Raw genomic sequence first — 21,953 nt, 5'->3', positions numbered from 1 at the left:
TTGTTTTTATGGTGTCTTTATTGATTGCCATTATTTAACTATATAACAGAAATTCCCTTTAAATTGTTGTGATCTAACCAGAGTTTAATTTTCGCTACAACAACTTTCCCAAACTTCAGGCACGGATCTCTAAAAATATATTATATTATATTATATTATATTATATTATATTATATTATATTATATTATATTATATTATATATTAGCTATTTTTGAGATAGAATCCTGAAATGTAGATTGTGTGGATTGTCTGAAAATAAATAAATAAATAAAAATCATAGAAACTTAAGTAAACATTTTAACAGAAAGTTTGACCCCTTATCATGAGACCTCAAAGTTTCATTCTGCTACATTTTGATGACAGCAGAGTAATGTTATTGGGACACTTACTAACTCATTATAATTTCACCAGTCGAAAGGCACATTTGAATGAATTGATAAGCCAGTCCCTCAAATATTGTGTTATCTACACAGTAACTGCTTTTTTGACTTACCTGTTGATATGGAAATAATAGTTTGTGTTCGGTCTCCCTTGGAAGCAATTGAATACTTGACACACACACGCACACGCAAACCATACTGAACTAAATAGCTTTTATTAATTCATTAGTGGTTAAGTAATGAAACATTTTACAATAATCCGTTACAACAATGTTAATTCACTTTGAAGTGCCGATCATGAAACCACTAAGATAAAATGTGCAACCAAAAAAAACGAAAAAAAAAAAAAAAAAAAGCTAGAATATGTTTTTGCTCAATTCCAAGCGTGTCAATTTTGGCTCAAGAAACTTCTAAATGCAGAGTATGTGCCGGCAGCTGTATGCATTATGCTCTCTGTAAAATGTTTACGCATTATGAACTGCATTGTGATTATTTACAAAAAAAACAAACAAACACAATTTAAACATATTTTTGCGTAAGATACTGAATAAGCTTTGACAATAAAAGTACTACAGAACTTGTCATTTAACATATTTCACAAGTTTACTGTATTTCCCCTATTTGGTGAACATCCCACCCTCCCCACAACATACTTGACTTATTTGGAAAAAAATTACTTGCAAATTGACTTTTATTTTGTCTTGCCAAAGGAATGCATGCAGTCATCTGCAAAACATACATTATTCAAATATTTAGTGCGTTAGACCCCCACAATGCACTTATCAAATACAATTAGAAGTGACGAACAAATCAAACAATTGAATACACATTAGTCAAACAAATGTGGAAATTGTTGGTTGGTGTTGCTTGGAGTAACAACTGGGAAGCTATAATGAACTACAGTACAGGCAAAACAATAAAAAAAATAAAAAAAAATAAAAAAGGATTGAGCGCCAGGGGGCAGTAGCGGGCTTCTTTTCCAATTTATTCACCGCTTTGCAGCGAAGAGAGAGAGAGAGTTAAAAAAACAAAAAGAAAGGAATTAGGGATGGTAATCGAAACATATTCATTGCTTATGCTATTCAACAGGTAATTAATAGAAATCTTTTGCTCATTTTTGTGGATAGTTCGTTCTTGTACGTTTGATGTAAAAATGGAATAAGAAAGCAATTTTTAGCCTTTTTTCGCCTTTAGTGCGACTGTTACATACGTTTTCACAGCCGGTTGGAATTTTCAAATCTCATTATTTTTTTTTCCAGAATATACATGATTCATTCACTTTCATTACCATAGATATATTTCTATTTATCTGGTCGTATATTTGTAACCCCAATCCTATGGATCTGTAATTTGATTCAGTATTGAGAGTTTTGTAAATTGTTTTAAATTGTTTGTAGTGAAAGCTTGTGTCGAACAAGCCACATCATGTTTGTTTGTGGCATTGCACATCACTTTGGTTTATTTACATACGTACATCCCTTGAACGATTAACATCATTCAAAACGGGGCTAAAAAAAAATACTGTTGTGGCACCTTTGGAGGCTCAGTTGTCTTCTCTCCAACAGAAACTCTGAAAGGCAAGCAAGGCTCGAAGTAAATAAGAGTATGGGAGACTGGAACTGGATAAGAAGGGACGGTAAGGCAAATGATAAAGTCATTCATTTTTAGAAGGATTATGAACATGGTTCCTTCGTTTAGGATTTATTTTATTTGGCCAATGCATTCTCAATTTACAATGCAAATATTTCACTCTTATAAATCACTCTTAAAAAAAAAAAAGTTGGAACAAAAATAACCTCCATCCATTTTCTTGACCGCTGATTCCTCACAAGGGTCGTTGGGGGTGCTGGAGCCCATCTCAGCTGGCTCTGGGCAGCAGGCGGGGGACACCCTGGACTGAGTTGCTTGCCAGTCAATCACAGACAAAAATAACTTAAATGGTCAAAAAGGGACTGGCTCACATTTTTGGGTTATTCGTTTAACCCAGTAACCCAAATTTTGGCTCATTTTTTTTCCACCTAATTTTGCGTGGGTTATTTATTTAACCCAAAAAAGTTGGGACAAATGAATAACTCACAACTTGCGCCCTTAAAAATACGGGATAAAAAATTGGACCCACTCATTAACTTGGGTTGACCTAAGTTCATTGCTCAAATTGACCCAAATGGGGTTGTTGAGTTGATTGTTTTTGGTTATTTTTTTTGTCCAAAATTGGGTTGTTGTTTTTTTACACCCTAAAAAAAACAAAAAACAAAAAAACGGTGCTCTTTTTTTGTTATGTTTGGGTTTGTTTGGGTTGTTTTGTACGATAATACGATAAATAATGCGGGTCATACGTTTAACTCAAAAAGCTGGGTTGACCCAATTGTAATGATTTTTTTAGTGATTTCTATTTGACCTTGCTTGCTGCTGAACACAATTTTAGGAGGAAAAAAGTAACATACAACGTCTTGGGTGAAGTAACACAAACCGTCTGTTGTTAAGGGAAGTTTATGGGCAGCTAGTTTTGTGCTGATGCGTATTCTGACCATGCGCAGCTAAAAATAATGCTAGAAGAGGATTTGATAATAGTATAGTCAAACCCTAAACGATTTACTCAGACTCACTGATGTTTGCCAACTGTTCCTGCTTTAGGCATGGAAGCATGTTGTGATGTCACAAATGAACAAAAAGGAAGATCCAATTCAATTCCTACATCGCATTCAGTTTTTACAAAAGATTGGGTGGCGTCAAAGACTTTGGCAAATTCCTCCTTCACGATCTAGTCGCTGTCTCTGTCTTTATCCTCGTTCTCCTCCAGGGCGTCGTCGCGGCTTTCCTCGTCTCCGTCTCCGTCTCCGTCTTCGTCTTCGTCGTCTCCCCCGCCATTCATCATCTCCATCTCGAGCTCCACGCCCCCTCCCTCCACCTCGTCATCCATTTCGTCGAAGGGCTCGGCATTCTGGGAGACCTCCACCATCTCGGTGCCCTGGACCACCTCGACGGCGCCGTTGCGGACTTTCTTGACGTGGAAGGTGAAAGGGGGCACCTTGTACACGGCCGTCTTGGAACGGGCGTAAACCACGTGGCCCGGCGTGAAGGCTTTCTGCATCTTGTCGCGGGACGTCTGGAGCTTCTGCTTGCGCTCCGGGTTGACGCTCATCCGCGTCCCCAGCTTGCCCATCTTCTTCTCGATGTTGTGTCGGGTCTTCTCCAGGTTCTCCTTAGCCTTTTGCTTGGTATTCTCTAAGTTCTCCTTCGTCTTCTGTTTGGTCTTCTCCAGGTTATCTTTGGTCTTCTGCCTGGTCTTCTCCAGGTTCTGCTTGGTCCTTGCCTTCGTCTTATCCATCTTCTCCTTGGAGAAGACGGTCTTCAGGGTTTGCACGCGCTGCAGGCTGCTGCGCTTGATACGCTCAGCGCGGGTCTCGTAAAGGACGTCCTCCATCTCCACTCCCTCCTCATCCGAGGAAAGGTCTATGGCGGGTTTGTTTTCCTTCTCGCCCTCTTCCGCCTCCTCCCCAGGCTCCCCCGTCGCTTCCTTGAGCTCCAGCATACTTCCTCCCCTACTTCCTGATACGGACTCCGAGACCCGCATGGACTTCGAGACGTTGAGTTTTGAGGGAACTTTGACTTCATCCTGTGGAGAAGAGAAAAAAAAAAATTTGATCAATATGAACGTAATTAAGTATTTCAGATGAATACCGACAGTCACTTGTAACAATCGGCAGTGTGGCACCGCGCCACAAGGTGGCGCTTCTTTCCTTTGGTTGTGAGTAATTTTCCTTTTGCCTTTTTGGCAAAGATTTTTTTTTTTTTTTTTTTTTTTTCCCGGAACGGCCTTTTATAACGCGCGGTGGCGTCGAGCCCCCTCCCTTTTTTTGTTGTTTTTTTAAAATAAATGTTGTCAACTTAAGTTGCTCTCCCCCTTTTTTTTTTTTTTTGTTTTGCTTTCCCGCTGCGCCGTCGATGGCAAAATCAGCCTCCACGCGTTACAAACTGTGTATTGCAGTTTAATTTGAATTTAGTACAATTTACCAAGTGAAGAAATAATTGACAAAGAACAGAGGAATGAGTTAATAATGTGTAAATTTTTTTGTCATGAGATTTATTGTCTTCAGTGTTCAAGTTTTGTTTACTGTTACAGTAAGTTGTTGTTGTTTTTTATCAATAGGGGGCAGTAGAAGGCAAGCAAATGAAAGATCCACGCTTCAGGTCCTGGTGAGGTCATCGAATCGACTAGACTGGAGCATATTTACAATATATTCATCAAGGTAAGAAGTAAATGCAAAACAAAGACTTATGTTGCTGAAAGCCTCAAAAATATAATAATATATGATATTTTACATGTTCCCTGCAAACGATATGGCATGTCAAATTACAGGTGGGGCTGCGTGAGCATTCTGTCAAAAAAAAAAAAAAAAAATCAGTTGCTGTATTCATCTGTTGTTTGAAGTTCATCACGGCGTTCTCGCAAAAATAGTAGAATTTGGGACTACAATAATTTTCTTTACAGTAACATTATCGTGAATGCAACAGAACAGACGTGAAAAAATCACACACAAAAAAAATACAACTGCTGCTGGAAATCTATTATTAGATCTGTTTATTTTATTTAATGCCAAAACATTTGGGTTTGACTGACATTCACATTGTGGGTTATAATTCCGTTGTGCTGTAAGAATCGTAATTGAATGCCCGTAATATGGATTTATGTCTGCTTGTTGTTGGGTTTTTTTTCCTTCCTTGTCAAATAAACACAAGTACATACAAGATGACTGAAGTCAGGCACATGAATCACTCACCAAAGTCATGCAAACGGGCTGAAATTACAGACTAGCCTAAACAGAGTTGTTGGATCGTTACATTTGACAGAACCTTTCACTTACTGCAACAGCACTTCAAATTGTACTCATCTGAGTCATGCTAAAGGGAGAAATTACACAGAAAAATGTGCATTAACCTTGACAGAGGTGAGGCAATGGAAACATCCCTTTGGCCAAAAGGGTTGCGCAACAACAGCATCATCTCCTATAAGCAAATCTGCACCAATAAGCATTCCCGGCTGCTCTTAATATATGAGGTGACTTTTACCTGTTACTTGTCTATGCATGCCAGGATAAAGCTAACGCAATTTCCTCCCTATTGATCTCTTATACTCTGCTGCCACCTGCTGGCCGTTTTTGTAATACTACCATTGCTTCAAGCATTCTCTTCAGTTCAGAGGCGGCATCAAAGCCTTCTGTATGCTCTAGCATAAAAAACAAAACAAAACAAAAAACGTAGCAATACGTCTTTGGGAGCAAATGAGTTCATAGAAAAAAGCGCCATGAATTGTGACCTCCAAATATGTATCTGAAGTTAGTTTCATATTGTGCAACATTTCTCTTATTGTAAAGTTGCAAGAAAGGCTGAGCAACAGATCCTGCAATTATGCAATACAGTCGTCTCTTTGACAATATTGACATGTTCCGACAGATAGCAGGTGATGGTTCACTCACACATGGTGACGTCAAGCTTAACTCATTCACTGCCATTGACGGAAAAAGACGTCAAATGATGCATTTTTGCTGGGCTGGCAGTGAATGTGTTAATGTGCTAATAGTCTCTTCTTTTTTTTTTCCTTTTTACCTTAAAGGCAGTTTGTTTGAGATATAAATAAGTCTGGTAGATTGAAGCGATAGTTTCCAATTCATTTTTTGTGCAGCAGTACATAGATTGGCTAATTTTATTTCACAGAAATGAGCGCACCGATGAAGAATTCCACAGCACCATTTGTTTCTCTTTTCCTTTGTGCATCACCTTCATTTTCTTGGCCCATCAATCAAGCGGCCATTTTCCTCTTGAGCGACCTTTCACCTTCGGAACACAATGCACTATAGATTTTTAATGAAGGGATGGAAAAGACACGTAAAAGGGCGGGAGGACTTCCTTTTTTTTTTTTTTTCCACGATGGTAAATCTTGAAGGTGGAAGCATTGGTGAAAGGCGACACTTGCGCATGTTGTGCTTTTTTTTTTTTTTTCCTTTCGTTGAGCAAAACAGGAACACGAACAAAAGACGCAGGAAGAAACGCCGGTCGCACGAAGCAAGTCCCGGCGCAAAATTGGACGATGCTTCAGAGAGGTGGAAAATCTGCTTAGCAGGAAGATGATAGCATCAAAGGACGGGAGCTTGAGGCAAGGGAGACGAGGGCGGGGCACGGAGTGGGGGGGGGTGTCTCGATTCTATTGTTTTGTGTTGAGGCTTGATGGCGGTTTTATGAAGGTATTGTATTGCAGCGTCTTGGGTAAACTTGACCTTGAAAGAGGAATCCCGGCTTTCCTGACCAGCTGCGTTGAAAGGAAAATGGAAAATATTTTTGCCTGGCTGAATTTCTTGCTTCAGTCTTGATGAAAAGTCATTGGTTTTTTTTGTAATTGTTGTTAGCAACTAATGTCCAACCGCGGTGGACGCTTGAAACGTTTGTGAGTTGCTGAGATCAGCACCGCGCAGCATTTCCCTTTCACCGCGTCGGCATGATAACGCCGTCCGTCCGGCGCTCCCCACAACACGAGCCTTTCGGATCGAACGCACATATTCCGATGAAATGTTTTCTTTTCGTTGCGGTTGTTTTGATAGCATGCATTATCATGACTTATTTTAGGTGGGAAGGACTGTTTTTATTTGGCTACAAATGTATATGCCGTAAACAATCTTATATCTACTGTACCTACAGCAGAGGTGTCCAAACTATGGCCTGGGGGGCCATTTGCGGCCCGCCATCCATTTTTCAGTGGCCCACGGCAAATAATAAAAATGAATAAAATGAAAGAATTTCAAGGCGGGCCATGCAATCCTTTCACGTTTCTGTGTGTGGCCCTAAAAAAATAAATGTTAGGACAGTTTACAACTAACTGTCATCCATTTATCATCCAATTGGACTATGACTGTCTCAGATAAAAGCAAAAGGGACAATTTTTACTGTGACCTTGAGTTGTTGTTTTTTTAATCTTGCACACAAGAAATAACCCATTAAAAAAAACTAAAAGTAACACTAAAACTAATAAAATTACATTTAAATCTACCACACAAGAAATAACTCATAAAAAACTAAAAGTAACACAAAAACTAATAAAATTACATTTAAATCTAGCACACAAGAAATAACCCATAAAAAAACGAAAAGTAACACTAAAACTAATAAATCACATTTTTCTTAAAAAAAGAAAAAGAAAAAAAGAATAAAACCAATAAAACAAATTAACTCTAGAAACTATTTAAAACTAACAGAATTTGGGGGGGGGGGGAGTAAAAAAAATAAGATAAAAATACTAGTAAATGTCATGAATACTCCACAACTATTATAACACTGAATTAAGGTTCAAGTTCGACTGCTTTAACTGTTTAGTTTTGTTTTGTTTTTTTAAACATGGAAAAAAATGCATTTATGTGTCCCAATATAGACATTTTCATCATGTTGGCACTGAGTCCAATGAGTCATTGTGGTATTTAATCAGTGCAGGGACTCAGCTGCAACAATAATTCCCAGGCATGTTCTGTACTTCTGCCATCTGTGGCGGCCTTGTGTTCGTGTTTCTATCACATACAGTTTATACCACAAAAAAAAAAAAAAAAAAAAGTCATAATAACAACTAAAATAATTTCTCTCCATTTGTTTGCGGTGATGTACAACAATCTGTAAATCCGCATTTATTTAATGACTTGTGTGTACAACTCGCATGAGCGACCGTTTGTTTGTGGACTGTGTGGATGCTTTCACACTGCAACCTCTCATCAGCGCTGCGTCGAGGAATCCCGCCATTGCACAACTGCCTCTCTGTCACTCTTTTCCTGTTTCGACTTCAGCTAGCATGAACTCCCCTGCTGCCAAGCCAAAGCCGCGAGCGTAACTGCCGTACCTGCACGAGCGACATCAATTCCGTCCCAGTGGAGGAGTGCGCAATTCCGTGACGCGCCTTCACACACAAACGCATGCTGAGGGATTTTCCAGTCAAGCCAGGAAAACACGGAATCGTCATGACTTTAACTGGGGATGTAAAGAGGAACCGAGTGCGGTTCAAGTGGCAAATGGCGACGCCGTATTTCCATTTTATAGCGGCCAACTCAGTCAGTCCATTCAGACAAAAAAAAAAAAAATTAGAACTCATGTGCAATGACTTCATAAACATCCATTTTGCCAATTGTAGGTTTAAATTAAAAGACACCCGGCAGCTATTTTTAAGGTTGTAATTATGTTCGGATTGGATTAGATTAGATTTGTACGGAGCCCCTAAAGTGACATACCAAAAAAAAAATAAAGTGACAGTTTTCACAAATCTATTTAGAATTGTGAGTAATTGAGCTTTTTTTTTCTACATGGCCCTGGTTGATCTGCTTTGCTCTGCTGCCACCTGCTGGCCGTTTGTGTAATAACTACCATTTCTGCAACTGTTCTTTGCAGCTGAAAGGCTGCATCAAAGCCTTCTGTATGCTGTAGCATTAAAAAAAAAAAAAAAACAATAACGTATAAATACATCTTTGGGACACTTTGAACATAAAAAAAACATATTTACACGTTATTGGGAGCAAATGAGTAAAGGTTGTAATTTTGTTTGGATTGGATTAGATTAGATTTTAAATTGAAAATATCATGGAATTTTATTTAGTTTATACAGTGGTGAACCGTTTGCTGTTGTTGTCATGCACAAATTATTTAGAATTGTGAGGAATTGAGCTTTTTTTCTAGATGGCCCTGGTTGATCTCCTTTGCTCTGCTGCCACCTGCTGGCCGTTTGTGTAATAACTACCATTTCTGCAACCGTTCTTTGCAGCTGAGAGGCTGCATCAAAGCCTTCTGTATTAGGGGTGTGCCAAAAAATTGATTCATAAAAGAATCGAGATTCTCATTTATTAATCGAATCGAATCAATATTAATAAACAAAAAACGATTTTATTTAAATTAGAAATGAAGAAGAAGGGGAAAAGGCAGTTGTAGCCCACATGCTGTTTTTGTGGAAAAAGGCACTTACAATGCAAAATTAATAAATGTTTAAAAAAAACAAAAAAAAAAACACTTTAATGTCTATTTGTCATTTTGTCTTGCAAAACAGACGAGTAGATCATGAAAGTGTTATACATATGTGTCAATTGAAGCAAAAATCGTTTGTCAATCAAATCATTTTGAATCGAAAATCTTTTGAATCAAGAATCGAAAATCGATTATGAATTGAATCGTAGACGCAAAAATCGTAATCGAATCGTGAGACAGTCAAAGATTCCCAGCCCTATTCTGTATGCTCTAGCCTAAAAAAAAACAAAAACAAAAAAACGTATAAATAATATGTCTTTGGGACACTTAAAACATAAAAAAAACGAAAAAACAAAAAAAACATTTACACGTTATTGGGAGCAAATGAGTTAAGGGGGATCACTCAGAGTGTGGTAATTTTTTTTCCTTTGTAGTTCTACTTCAAATATAATGAAAGGAGAAAAATGTTGCGTATTGTCTTTGCAGATACACGACTTTGTCTCGTCAAAGCAGTGTTTGCTTTTTTTTTTTTTTAAACATTTCTCCCGAGACGACCATGGGAAAGCGCGTGACGCTCACACGCAGCATTAAAAAAATCTTGGGAGGGAACTCAAGTATTCATCTCCTTATTTTTCCAGTAGTTCACTTCAATCGGAGACATGCGGGACCAGAGAGAGCAAGATTGCTATATAAAGTGATGGCATGCCGCCGATCCCCCGCCGGGGGAGAGCAAAACGGATGAGTCACCCGGCACTGGTGTTGCACTGGAGCATGGCAGCGTTCTCTTTCCCCCTCCCATTAGAACCATTTTTTTTTTTTTACTTTTTTTTTTCTGTCTGCTGTTCTTTCTTTCCCATTTCCTTCCATCTGCACAAATTCCCGTCATTCCTTACCAAAACACACCTGCCTTTGTTTTTCAATTCCTCCTTGCAGCCCCTGTCGGAAAAAGAAGACTAAATGCGGCATATTAGATCAGATCAGCATCAGCGCCATGGCAACGTAACAAAATATTTCTGCGCGTTTTACTTCCAGATAACCCCGACGGCTGCAGATACGTTTTCTCGCCACTTTTTTTTTTTAGAACAGCCGTTGGCCAAGAAAATTGCGCCGACCGCCCGCGTGTTGACTTGGACCGACACAGTTTGCAGACGCTTTAACCGTGTGGACTTTAAAACAGGGCAAGTTTGTTCTTTACGCATCCATGAATCGAACGCGAAATAAAGATTTCATCAAGCGTTTCCAAGGTTGCAGACATGCTCAAGTGAGGAAGCTGCAATGGAGTGAGTTCGCTCGTTGCTTGTTTTTAGCTCAGCCTTGCAAGACACAGCTTGCCATTGTCAGCTATCACTGGAGGTTGTGCTTAGCGCATACTTTGGTTTCGGGGGGGGGCGTTCTGATCGTGTGCTTTCATGTCGGGACGTACAGATTCATAAATATAAACAAATGTGTACATGTGGACGTGAAACTCATATTTATGACACAAACTAACCTTGATAAAAAGTGAAACAAACTAGCTTGAAGAATAAATATTATATAATCATAAATATATAATAAGAAATATCATATATATATCTATATATATATAGCCTTTTTGATTAAGCGATTAATCGTGATTAATCCAATTAAAACATTTAATCGTTTGACAGCTTAAAATGAATATTATAGCACTAATATATATATATATATATATATATATATATATATATATATATATTAGGGGCGTTAAAAAAAATCGATTCGGCGATATATCGCGATACTACATCGCACAATTCTTGAATCGATTCAATTAAGAAAAAATCGTTTTTTTTTTTTTTTTTTTTTTTTTTTTTTTTTTTTTAAGAGCTCAGAATTGTTCATTCGGTAGTCTTACCGATTCAACGTCTTATCATCATTGCCTTTTTTGTGTGTGTGTGTGTGTGTGTGTGTGTGTGTGTGTGTGAATCGATTTTTAAACTTCCATTTTTAATGGAAAAATATTCAACAAAACGTCTGACTTCGGGTTAGGATTCACACCTTGAGCATGGAAGAATGTTATATGAACGGAACATTAAGCCTTAATATTTTATTTTAATGCTGTTCAAACATGAAACAGATTACAACCTCTATAAGACTGAAATTTCAGATCAATAAATAATACATTTTCATATCAATCTTACACTCTACAAGCTTACTGATTAGTATTTTCTAAATTTGAATGAAAAAAAATCGCAACAATCGACTTATAAATTCGTATCGGGATTAATCGGTATCGAATCGAATCGTGACCTGTGAATCGTGATACGAATCGAATCGTCAGGTACTAGGCAATTCACACCCCTAATATATACATATATATATATAGTTTTTTGTTTTTGTTTTTGACGAGACAAGTGCAACATCTTTCCCCATGCTTGACTAACAGTGACACGGACGCAGTGTGGCATGACGGTGGCCGTTCCCACGGCAACCCCATGTTAGTCTTTTCGATAACAATGGAGGAGCTTGGCATTTATGGTGAGATTTATAAAGCTGGACAAGAAACTGGTTTCAACATTGCTGGAATTTTGCGTCCCCAATAGAATCTTGCATGGAATCAAAAGAGTAAATTGCTCAAGTTTCCAGAAAGGATTTCCACACACCTCGAATCTGTGGACCTGAAGCAGTAAATTTTTCGACTAGTCCAGTATATTGAGACTTTATGAACTTTTAGCCCAGGGGTGTCCAAACTTTTTCATTTGAGGGCCACATACAGAAAATCAGAAGGACGCAAGGGCCACATCATGTTATGAAGAGAAATGTAGAAATTGTGTTTAGTCATAAAAATTGTACAAATAATTGATTTGTCCTTTTGCATATTTACAAAAATGGTACACAGTATATAAACCAATTTATTTGTAATATGGCAGTCGGGTTATTATACTTTTGGAATTTTTCATTTTAGTTTTTATTTTGTTTTGAGTTTTGTTTTTTAAAATGTAGTTAGTTTTAATTAGTTTTCAGGGTGGTTCTGTTAGTTTTTTTTAATTAGTTTTAGTTCTTTTTTTATTTAGTTTAGTTAGTTTCAGTGTTAGTTTTAGTTTTTAGGTATTTTTTATTTTTTTATTTTTTTTTTTATGTGTATTACTTGTGCACAACATTTAAAAAACACCATGGGTGCGACGTCATTATTCCGATTGATATCAAAATAAATCAACTAAAAATCACATTTCAAATCAACCCCAAAGGCCCAAAGACTAAAACGAAGGACATTTTTGCTATATTTATAGTTTATTTTAGTTAGTTTTGTAAACACAAAATGTAGTTTCAGTTAGTTTTCTTTTTTAAAAAGCATCTTCGTTTTTATTTTATTTCGTTAACGAAATTGTAGTTTTGAAATTTAGTTGTTTTTTTTTGTGTTAGTTTTAGTTAACTAAAATAAACTTTAATAGCACCTGTGTTTTTTTTTTTTTTTTTTTTTTTTTCAACTAAGTCAAATGCCATTTTTAACATATGTTGCGGGCCACTAAAAAAAATGGATGGCGGGCCACAAATGGCCCCCGGGCCGTAGTTTGGACACCCCAGTTTTAGGGCCACTATCTTATTTTTCGTACTGATAGCGGTCAATGGAGCTTGTCCAAAACAATGAAACGAATCCTTATGAAACGACATTTGCACTTGTGACTTCTCCTTACCGTTTTCACTATTTTGATTGAAATTAATCTGCACCTTCATCTTACTTGTCACACAATTTTCAAAGGTAAAAGTGAGGAAGTCATGAGCTCAAGGCTTGGCAAAAAACAAAAAAAACAAAAAACGCAGGAATGACTAACACGCTGAGCACCTGAAAGGATTAACAACACGTAACCAAACTCAGGAAAAGTTTGAACAAATAAATAAACTGACTCAGTAACATGGCAACGCCCAAACAAAAAAAAAAAAAAAAAAAAAAAACTGGACTGGACCAGAACTGAGCACAACACAAAACTTAATGCGACGAGGCACATGTCCGATCGAGATTTGACGGGAAAATTGGGCTCATGAGGGGCAAATATTTAATAATATTCAACTTTTGGAATCAGGAAATTATCGAAGTCATTTAAAACCATGAAAATGTCAAACAAAAGTCCAACTGTGAAATTATCTGAAATATGTGCGTCAATATGGAAGCGCCGCAAGATCATCTGACTTTTTAATGTTCTCATTCGAGAAGCGGAAAATTACTGAAGCAAATTTATCTTATCTTCACGCGTGATATTTTGTTCTTCCATCCATTTTCTTGACCGCTTATTCCTCACGAGGGTCGCGGGGGCTGCTGGCACCTATCTCAACTGGCTCCACCCTGGACTGGTTGCCAGCCAATCGCAGGGCACACAGAGACAAACAACCATCCACACTCACACGCACACCTAAGCGACAATTCAATGAACCTGCCATGCATGTCTTTGGAATGTGGGAGGAGACCGGAGTACCCGGAGAAGACCCACGCGGGCACGGGGAGAACATGCAAACTCCACCCAGGAAGGTCCGAGCCTGGACTCCAACCCGAGTCCTCCGAACTGCGAGGCGGACGTGCTAACCACTCGACATATTGCCCGATATTTTGTTCTTAATTCTCAAATTGTATATTTCAGTATATCATGACACATTTCCAGCCCTTTTAAGTCCAACATAATAGCAAAGCACTTTCCCGGCGATTTATGACTCAAATCGCATGAACAATGGAATCATATGACGAGACAAAATGTGATTATGTTTTAGTGCAACCACATCTTAGGGAATGTGAGTCATCCGCATCTGACTTGTGTGCAAAAGTCAAGAAATGAAAAAAAGCAGTTTGTGTATGACGCAGTTTCAACAAACAAGAAGGCGGAAAGATTTTGACTGTATAAGTTCCGGACGTGTTAAATCGACCTTTTTTGTATATATTGTTCCCAGAATGCATTGTGTGGTGCAGTTAACTAATTAAGTCCCAGCCCATTTTTCGCCGTTTTACTGGATTTGGACTGTTTTTGCAAGGCCCACAGAATATTGTGTCCTATTGCTATCAAAACATGGATTAGAGAAAAAAAAAAGTTTATTTCTATCCGTTTCCATTTTGCAGCAATTAGCATTAGAAGATAGCAAAGTTTCATCAGTTTCACAAATGTATTTAAAATTGGAAGTAATTTAGCTTTTTTTCTACATGGCCCTGGTTGATCTCTTATACTCTCCTGCCACCTGTTGGCCGTTTTTGTACCATTGCTTGAAGCGTTCTCTTCAGTTCCGAGGCTGCATCAAAGCCTTCTATATGCTCTAGCATAAAAAAAAAAAACATAAATACATCTTTGGGAGCATGGTAATATTTAAAATAGAACGTATTTATACGTTTTTTTGGGAGCAAATTAGTTAATGACTAATCCTTGTCATAGCTATTTGTGTTACCAGTAAATGAATTTGTGTCGTATTTAACACGTTTATGTCAGTCATCATTAAACAAACTGTAACTTTAAGTTGTGCGTAAAATGACGACATCCAGGACGATTCCATGCTATACCAAATTTGACCCAAATGTCATAATAATATTGAATGATTTTTTTGTGAGTGAAATGGACGGATAAAATGCTTTTGATCAATGTTTTGTTAGCATTATACATGTAACGTTTTTCGTTTTTTCTTGGTCCTGGCAATTCTATTCGACTCAGGAAGCGTTTTATATAAACAACCGTCGTATGTTGTGGTGTAAACGTCAACACAAGTTCTTCAGTCCTGCACCAGATCTTCATGACCAAACAGGAACACGGTCTCTTTCCTTCTCACAATCAAACAAGCATGCGCTAGGTGCTATTTTTAGACATCTCGCTCTTACGTTGTCGCCATGCTCCGATTCTTTATCCTCTCGCCCTCTTTCTCAAATCGGCCCTCTTGCATGACTTGGCCCATCTTGCTGTCAAACGCAGTTTGTCCCTAACAAACCTTGAGACAAACATTCCTTGGGGGTGGGGCAAGTCTGTCGAAAGAACGTTTCACACAATCTCGCTTGTAAAGTTAGCCCAGAAGCGTTTTTCGACTATCATGTCCATATTTGGGCCTGGGTCGACCCGTCAAAGAGGAGTGGGTTTACTCTTAGTGCATTTTGAATGATAACTCCCAGGCTGTGTTGTTTTCAAGGTAGCAAAAATGCTGTTTACTTTCTGCAAAGTAGCAAACAGCTGCTATGATTTAACAAACTTTGCTGGTTACCTTTTACTTTAATCATAATTTCTAGCTTGGCTACTGTATTTCTTTACAACACAATCACTTTTCCATTCGTATCTATTTTGGGATGCAATTCCACTTTGGGCACTAGGTGGCATCACACGACTATGACGATGCTTAACACCATACATTTAAAAGAAGAAGATAATACAGGAAGTGCCAGCTTTATTTTTGCTAATGAGATCAAAAGGATATCGAACGTCTCAATCCTCCTCAATCCTGCTTTTTATGCCTACAGAAAGCAACCACTATACATTCTTTTTATAATGTGCACCATTGGGAATTATTATTGATGCATACTGTATTGTGAAATGATGAGTTAATTTTTTTTTAGTTTGTAAAAATGTCTTTTTTTTGTTTGTTTGTTTTTTTAACACCGTAAACGCCGGGATACTACAATATGTTTGTCTTGTCCATTCCACTTCCTGCTCTCTGAGTAAATGATTTTTTTTATGTGTTTGTATTATTTAGAAGTGTGTTTAAGACATTTCAAAATGTGCCATAAATGCTACAAAAACATACATAAGGAGTATTTAAATAGGGTACAATATTTCATCGTCAAACCTGTTGAAAACACTGGCAAAAAAAAGAGCTTGTTGCAAATGGCCCTGCCTGATTTCTTATACTCTTCTGCCACGCGCTGGCCGTTTTTTTTTTTTTTTTCAATATCTACCATTGCTTTAAACGACCTCTTCATATCAGAAGCGCTATCTTTATGCTTTAGGCATTAAAAAAAAAACAAAAACGTATAAATATGTTTTTGGGAGTGAAGAACAAAGTATTGAAAAACTTACTTTTCCGTCTTTGGGTTTGAACGAGTTAACCATAATGTCCACTTGCAAGAGGAAGCAAGAAACTGATTTGTGATTTGTGCGGAAACTTGGTACTGCTCGGTACTGTACCAAATGTTGTGCATTGAAAAATCAAGAACACGTAAACGTGTAGTTTCAGCCTTACTGTTTTGTCTGAAAGGCATTTTTTTTTTTTTTTTAAATGACGATATGATGCCAATTAACATGCTTTATTGACGGAAGAGTGTTGTGAGGTGGCTGACTTGCGCATGTGGTCTGATCAGGACAAGTGGAGGAAAAGATGTGAACATTAACACGGAACAAACAAGTCTGGAAAAAGCAAGTCATGAAATTCAAGGAGAGCAGCAAGAATGAGGGTGATGATAGTTGGGGTGGGATCGGGCGTGGCTGCTTGAGGTGGAAAAAGATGTGGAGTGAGTTATCCGCACGGGGTGGAGGTTCCGAGAGGGAGATCGGCGTACTTGTTCCACGTGAAGATGAATAGGCAGGAGGTTGTTTTTTTTTGTACGGAGAACAATGGCTGCCTGTGCGATGAATCAGCTGTCTAAATATGGTCTCTTGCTTCTCCTCGTCAGAACACACCCAAGCTCACAGAAGTGGGTGGATTCCTTCAACACCTTTCACATTTGACCTCGCGCGGTTCAGCGTTTTGATTGTGAAAGGGAATCTCGGGTCACAAATTCTAACTCGTCGCCGCCTCGTCTCATCTTATCACTTTCTACTGGACTTGCACATACTCATATTTGGGACAAAGGGGCATCGGAATTAAACAGTAATGCAGGACAAGGTTGAGCGTTCATTTTTTTTCCTATTATTTGCATAGAAAAAATAGACATTTGAAAGTGGAGATCGAACACTCCCAAGTTGCATTCATTGGGCTTTGTATAACTTTCCCATCATAGCAGCATTTCCTTTACTTCAATAAAATGAACACAATCTGAAGTCATTTTTTTCCCTTTGGATGACAAAACTAGTTATTTCTTGTGTGTGTGATAAGGTTATGAGGTGATCATTAGTGATGTCTCGATAAGGGCAATATCGTGATATTAAAACTGCCACAATGTCGTCGTCGTCATGTTCACAATATTTAAAAGGACAACATCTGTTAAAAAAAAAAGTCAGGTTGATTTCCATTTGTGCAGTTCTAGCACCCTCTAGTGGCAAGTTTATTAGTGCAATTTAATTTTCATGAGGGATGTTTTGGCCTTCTATGTTTCAAATCGATGTTGTTAAGCGATCAATTGTCTCAATATTGTTATTAGCGATTGTAGCTGGTTTATATGCATTGCTGCATTTTTTTTAATTTTTTTTTTATTATTATTTTTTTTTTACAATATTGTGATCTTTTTTAAATATCACCAACGCCCCCACAATATCGTGATAATATCATATCGTGATGTTTGGATATCGTTACATCCTTAGTGATGTGTTGACCTTTACAGCCTCAAACTCCTAACTTAGAGATGAAAATATTTACTACGTAGCAGTTTTAAGTTGTAATAACAAGTGTTCATCACTAGATGGCAGATCTTGCTTAAGAATGCTTCCAACTTCAAGCATATACGTCATCACCGAAGAAGAGTGCTTTTTTTTTCTTTTTTTCTTTTTTTTCTTTTTTTTCTTTTTTAATTTCGTTCTCTTTTTCTGTTCCAATTTTAATATTTGACCTGTAGTTCCACTGCTGCTACTTTTACCAAATCCATTCCAGAAATAAACCGAAAATTCAAAGCAACATAAAGTTTCGTAAAATGTCTTCCGTGATCGTAATAAATGACACATACCGTGCGAGGGGTTGAGCCGTGTAATTCCAGGGTTGATCCGCAGTAAATAACATAAGTAAGCGCCTCACTTGTGTAAGGAAACAGTCGAGTGAAGACTGAGCGCTTGACAGCTGGTAATAAAGCGCAGATGAAAATCCAACGTTCTACAAAGCCTCTCTCGTGCTGTGTCCTCCTTTGCATGTCTCGTGCAATAAACAACCACTTAGGAGCTGCGTGTTTTTATTAGCAGCCGAGTGCCAGGGCAGGAAGGTCTTTTTCTGTACGTAGAACAGTTTTTGTCCACATCAGGGTTTGGATTTTTCATTGTGGTCTGGGAGGACAATTGCAATTTCAAGTTCTCTTTAACTCATTCACTCGCCGCCATTTTCACATTTCGCAATCCCGTTCGGCTGTTTTACTGGATTTTGACTCATTTTGCAAGGCCCACAGAATATTGTGTTCTATTGCTATAAAAGCATGGAACCCATCAAAAGAAAGATTCAAGTCTCTTCTTTCATCAGGAAAAAAAAGCATGTTTCTGTCTGTTAGCATTAGAAGAGAGCTAAGTTTCATCACTTTTCACAAATCTATTTAAAATTGGAATTAATTTAGCTTATTTCTACATGGCCCTGGTTGATCTCCTTTGCTGTGCTGCCACCTGCTGGCCGTTTGTGTAATAACTACCATTACTGCAACCGTTCTTTGCAGTCGAGAGGCTGCATCAAAGCCTTCTGTATGCTCTAGCATAAAAAAAAACAAAAAAACAAAAAAACGTATAAATACGTCTTTGGGACACTTAGAACATTAAAAAACCCCGTATTTACACGTTATTGGGAGTAAATGAGTTAAAATGGATGGAAATTGAAAAGCTCAAGTCTTCACATCCATGTTGCCGATGTGTCTGCAACAAGTGAAATGAAATGTGGCGTATGAAGTTTTGCTTCAAGCAGAGAGAATGCTTTTATTGTCTTAACTGGCTTTCTTTCCCACATTCTGGGCTCCGCTTTCCAAAAAGTCAAAGCCTCTGGCCACGTCCAACCCCCCTTAGCCGCCACTCCAGGTTGTCATGGTAACAAAAGCAGTCATTTTTTGTTTTTCCGGCGTATGTAATCAGGAGCCCGTCATAATTGCTGCGCTTGTGACTTTGAAGTTTGAAGTTAGAGGGAAGAACAAGCCTCACTCGGTTGCTGCAAAACGTTGTCAGAGCTTAATTACCGTAAACTTGGCCAGACTTCACACTCAAGTCATCTGTTTTGTAAAGTCATGTTTTCCGGGCACAAGAGCCGTTTTGTTGGGAATTAAAAAGGCTACAAAATCGAATCAAGAAAGGAACCGTTTGTGTGCTTTCTCGTTCTCTGTGTTGAAAAAACGCTGTTACGAGCGAAAGAGTTGTGAACGAGATGTTTGTTTGTTTGTCATTATTCTCGTCTGAATCTTTTTTTTTTTTGGAGTTCGACAGGATTACAAAATAATTTGAACATCCTCTTTTGAAGAATCAAAAAATGTGCTTTTATATGTTCGTCGTCAATCTGGACTTGCTAAAATGGAGCTCTCATTTTTTTGAGCAGCTGCCTGGAGAATCAAAGAAACAGAGAGGAAGGTTGGTCCAGGACATGAAGTCTGAGTCAAGGGTGGAAACTCTGAATGTTCTCGCGCCACTGTGCAAAAAAAAAAAAAGAAAAAAAAAGCTGCAAGCCATTACACACCACACTGCTGCCTCGCAGGCTAAAAAAAGAAAATAGGGCTCCCCTCAACTCTTTTCAAAGCAAACAAAACAAAAAAAAAGTTTCTCTTCAAATATAGTCCTGTATTTGCCTTGTTGTTTTTCTACTTTTTTTACTTGTATTTTTTCGAACAAGGGAAAGAGTTGGAGAGAATTTCCTCCCAAAACGAATGATCTGTGACTTTGCCAACCAGTGAGCATTCTCGCATGTGAAGGCTTGTATTCGTTGGGTCGATCCATCATGTGCTATGGAAGGAAAAACTATCCGGAATGCAACCTGGAGTGGATTCCAAGTGTTGAACCAATGTACACGATCGGGCGGGGCAGGGGTGGTGTAAAGCAACATCTGGGATCAAAAAACAAAAAAAAAACCAAATGCTGTGCATGCTACAGTAACTTTCTTGTAAACTGACAGAAGAATTTGAATTTAGATATACATAAAAACGCTTTTATAAATGTGGAGTGGCTTTTCTTGTGTCCGTTTTTTTTTCATTGAATCATTTAATTGGTTCTTTTTTCCATTACGCCTGTCTAGAGAAAGTACCACTAGTACTTTTAATACAGTTTTGTTTTTGTTTTTGTATTTTATCTTTATCAGCATTTTCAGTTTTTTTTTTTTTTTTTTTTCAGTGCATTTTAATCTGCGTCATACTGTATATACACAAATTTTTGAAATTTGTGGGCGGGGCCTTTTTTATTTTTATTTTATTTAATTTTTTTTTTTAATTTTTTTTTTATTTTTATTTTTTTTTATTTTTTTTTTATTTATTTTTTTTATTTTTTATTTTTTTATTTTTTTTTTTATTTTTTTGCATTCTATGTTTATCAGCATTTTCAGGTGTTTTTTTTTTTTTTTCTCCAGTGCATTTTAATCTGCGTCATACTCTATATACACAAATTTTTTGCGATTTTTTTTTTTTTTACATTTTATGTTTATCAGCATTCTTAGGTGCTTTTTTTTTTTTTTTTTTTTTTTTTTTTTTTTTTTTTTTTTAATGCAACACTGATTCGAGATGTCTATCACTTGAACACTTTCCAGCATGATAACATTTAGCCACACCCTTGAAATCGACTGCATCTAAAGTACATGAACTTCCATCATATTCAAAAGCATTCATTCCATTTAGACGGGAAACAATTTGTTATCTCCAGCTCGGGCTTTTACTTGAATTAGATATGAAGGAGTTGAATGTTTCAAATGTGTTCTCAAGAGGGCCGCACCCATCCATCCAACCCTTCGATCTTCTGACCCCGAAACCGAGACGTGCCAATTCGACTGTCACCCACCTGGTAGATCATGACTTTAAAGTTGCGTCTCTTCAGCAGCTCGGCCTCGTTGGTCTCCAGCTTCTTGATTTGCCCGCCTTGCTTCTCCAAGTTGGCCCTGACGGTCTTGACGTTGACGCTCACCTTGCGCACCTTCTCCATCATCTTGTTGACGCTGTTGGACGTGGTGCTGTGGTTCTTGCTCAGCTTGGCCAGCTCGCCTTGGATGCCGCTGACCGAGCGCTCCATCTCCTGCTGCCTGGACTCCAGCCCGCTCTGCGTCTGCTGGATCTGGTCCACGGCGCCGATGATCTTGTCCAGCAAGGACAGCACCAGCACGCCGTTCACCCGCTGCTCCGACTCGTCCTTGTCTTGGGCAGACTCCCCTTCCGCTCCCGCGGCGGACGGCTCCTTCTTTGCCGCCGCGAGGACGACGTCGTCGTCGTCGTCGTCGTCCGAGGGTCGGACGTTGACGTTGTCGTCGGAGATCTCGCTGAGGGAATGTGGCTCGAGCTGAGCGCTTGAGCACTCCAGTGCTTCCATTGCTGCCATGTCAAGTGTAGTTTGAAAGCGTTAATAGATCAGACTTCTTCCTCCTGCTGGATTTCTCACCTGCTACTGGGCCTCACTTACTAGCAGAGATTTTTTTTTTTTTTTCTGTCTCAAGCATTGACTTTTGTCAAATCCTGTGCTCAAGCCACTTTGTAGGTGGTGCCAAAGCAAAGCTGGACGTTACCGCATGAGCTCCGGGATGCGAATGGCTCACCAAAGCGGGAGAAACCCTGAAGTCAAGCTACAACCAACAGTGCTTTCTCTCTCTCTCTCTAGCCGCTC

General features: G+C 38.3%; 2 protein-coding genes across 2 annotated transcripts in view; one reads left to right on the top strand and one right to left on the bottom strand.

Moving 5' to 3' along the window:
* Nucleotides 1-577: 577 nt before the first annotated feature.
* On the bottom strand, nt 578-21,922 carry LOC144004495 (caveolae-associated protein 1-like). Its single transcript, XM_077501672.1, has 2 exons — nt 21,141-21,922; nt 578-3,997 (listed from the first exon to the last, which is right to left on the bottom strand). Exons 1-2 carry the CDS (start codon nt 21,669-21,671, stop codon nt 3,143-3,145), a joined length of 1,386 nt encoding a protein of 461 aa, XP_077357798.1. The 5' UTR covers nt 21,672-21,922; the 3' UTR covers nt 578-3,142.
* Nucleotides 1,392-21,953, top strand: part of LOC144004494 (V-type proton ATPase 116 kDa subunit a 1-like) — a 43,535-nt gene continuing 22,973 nt past the window's right edge. The window contains exons 1-3 of the mRNA XM_077501668.1: nt 1,392-1,470; nt 1,947-2,017; nt 4,532-4,631. The gene's annotated coding sequence lies outside the window, so the exon portion shown is untranslated. The remainder of the gene's footprint in view (nt 1,471-1,946; nt 2,018-4,531; nt 4,632-21,953) is intronic.

Source organism: Festucalex cinctus, chromosome 17 (assembly GCF_051991245.1).
Source record: "Festucalex cinctus isolate MCC-2025b chromosome 17, RoL_Fcin_1.0, whole genome shotgun sequence".
NCBI classification, from domain to species: Eukaryota; Metazoa; Chordata; class Actinopteri; order Syngnathiformes; family Syngnathidae; genus Festucalex; species Festucalex cinctus.
Note: the sequence above shows the minus strand (reverse complement) of the source record. Positions and strands in the feature narration are given on the sequence as shown.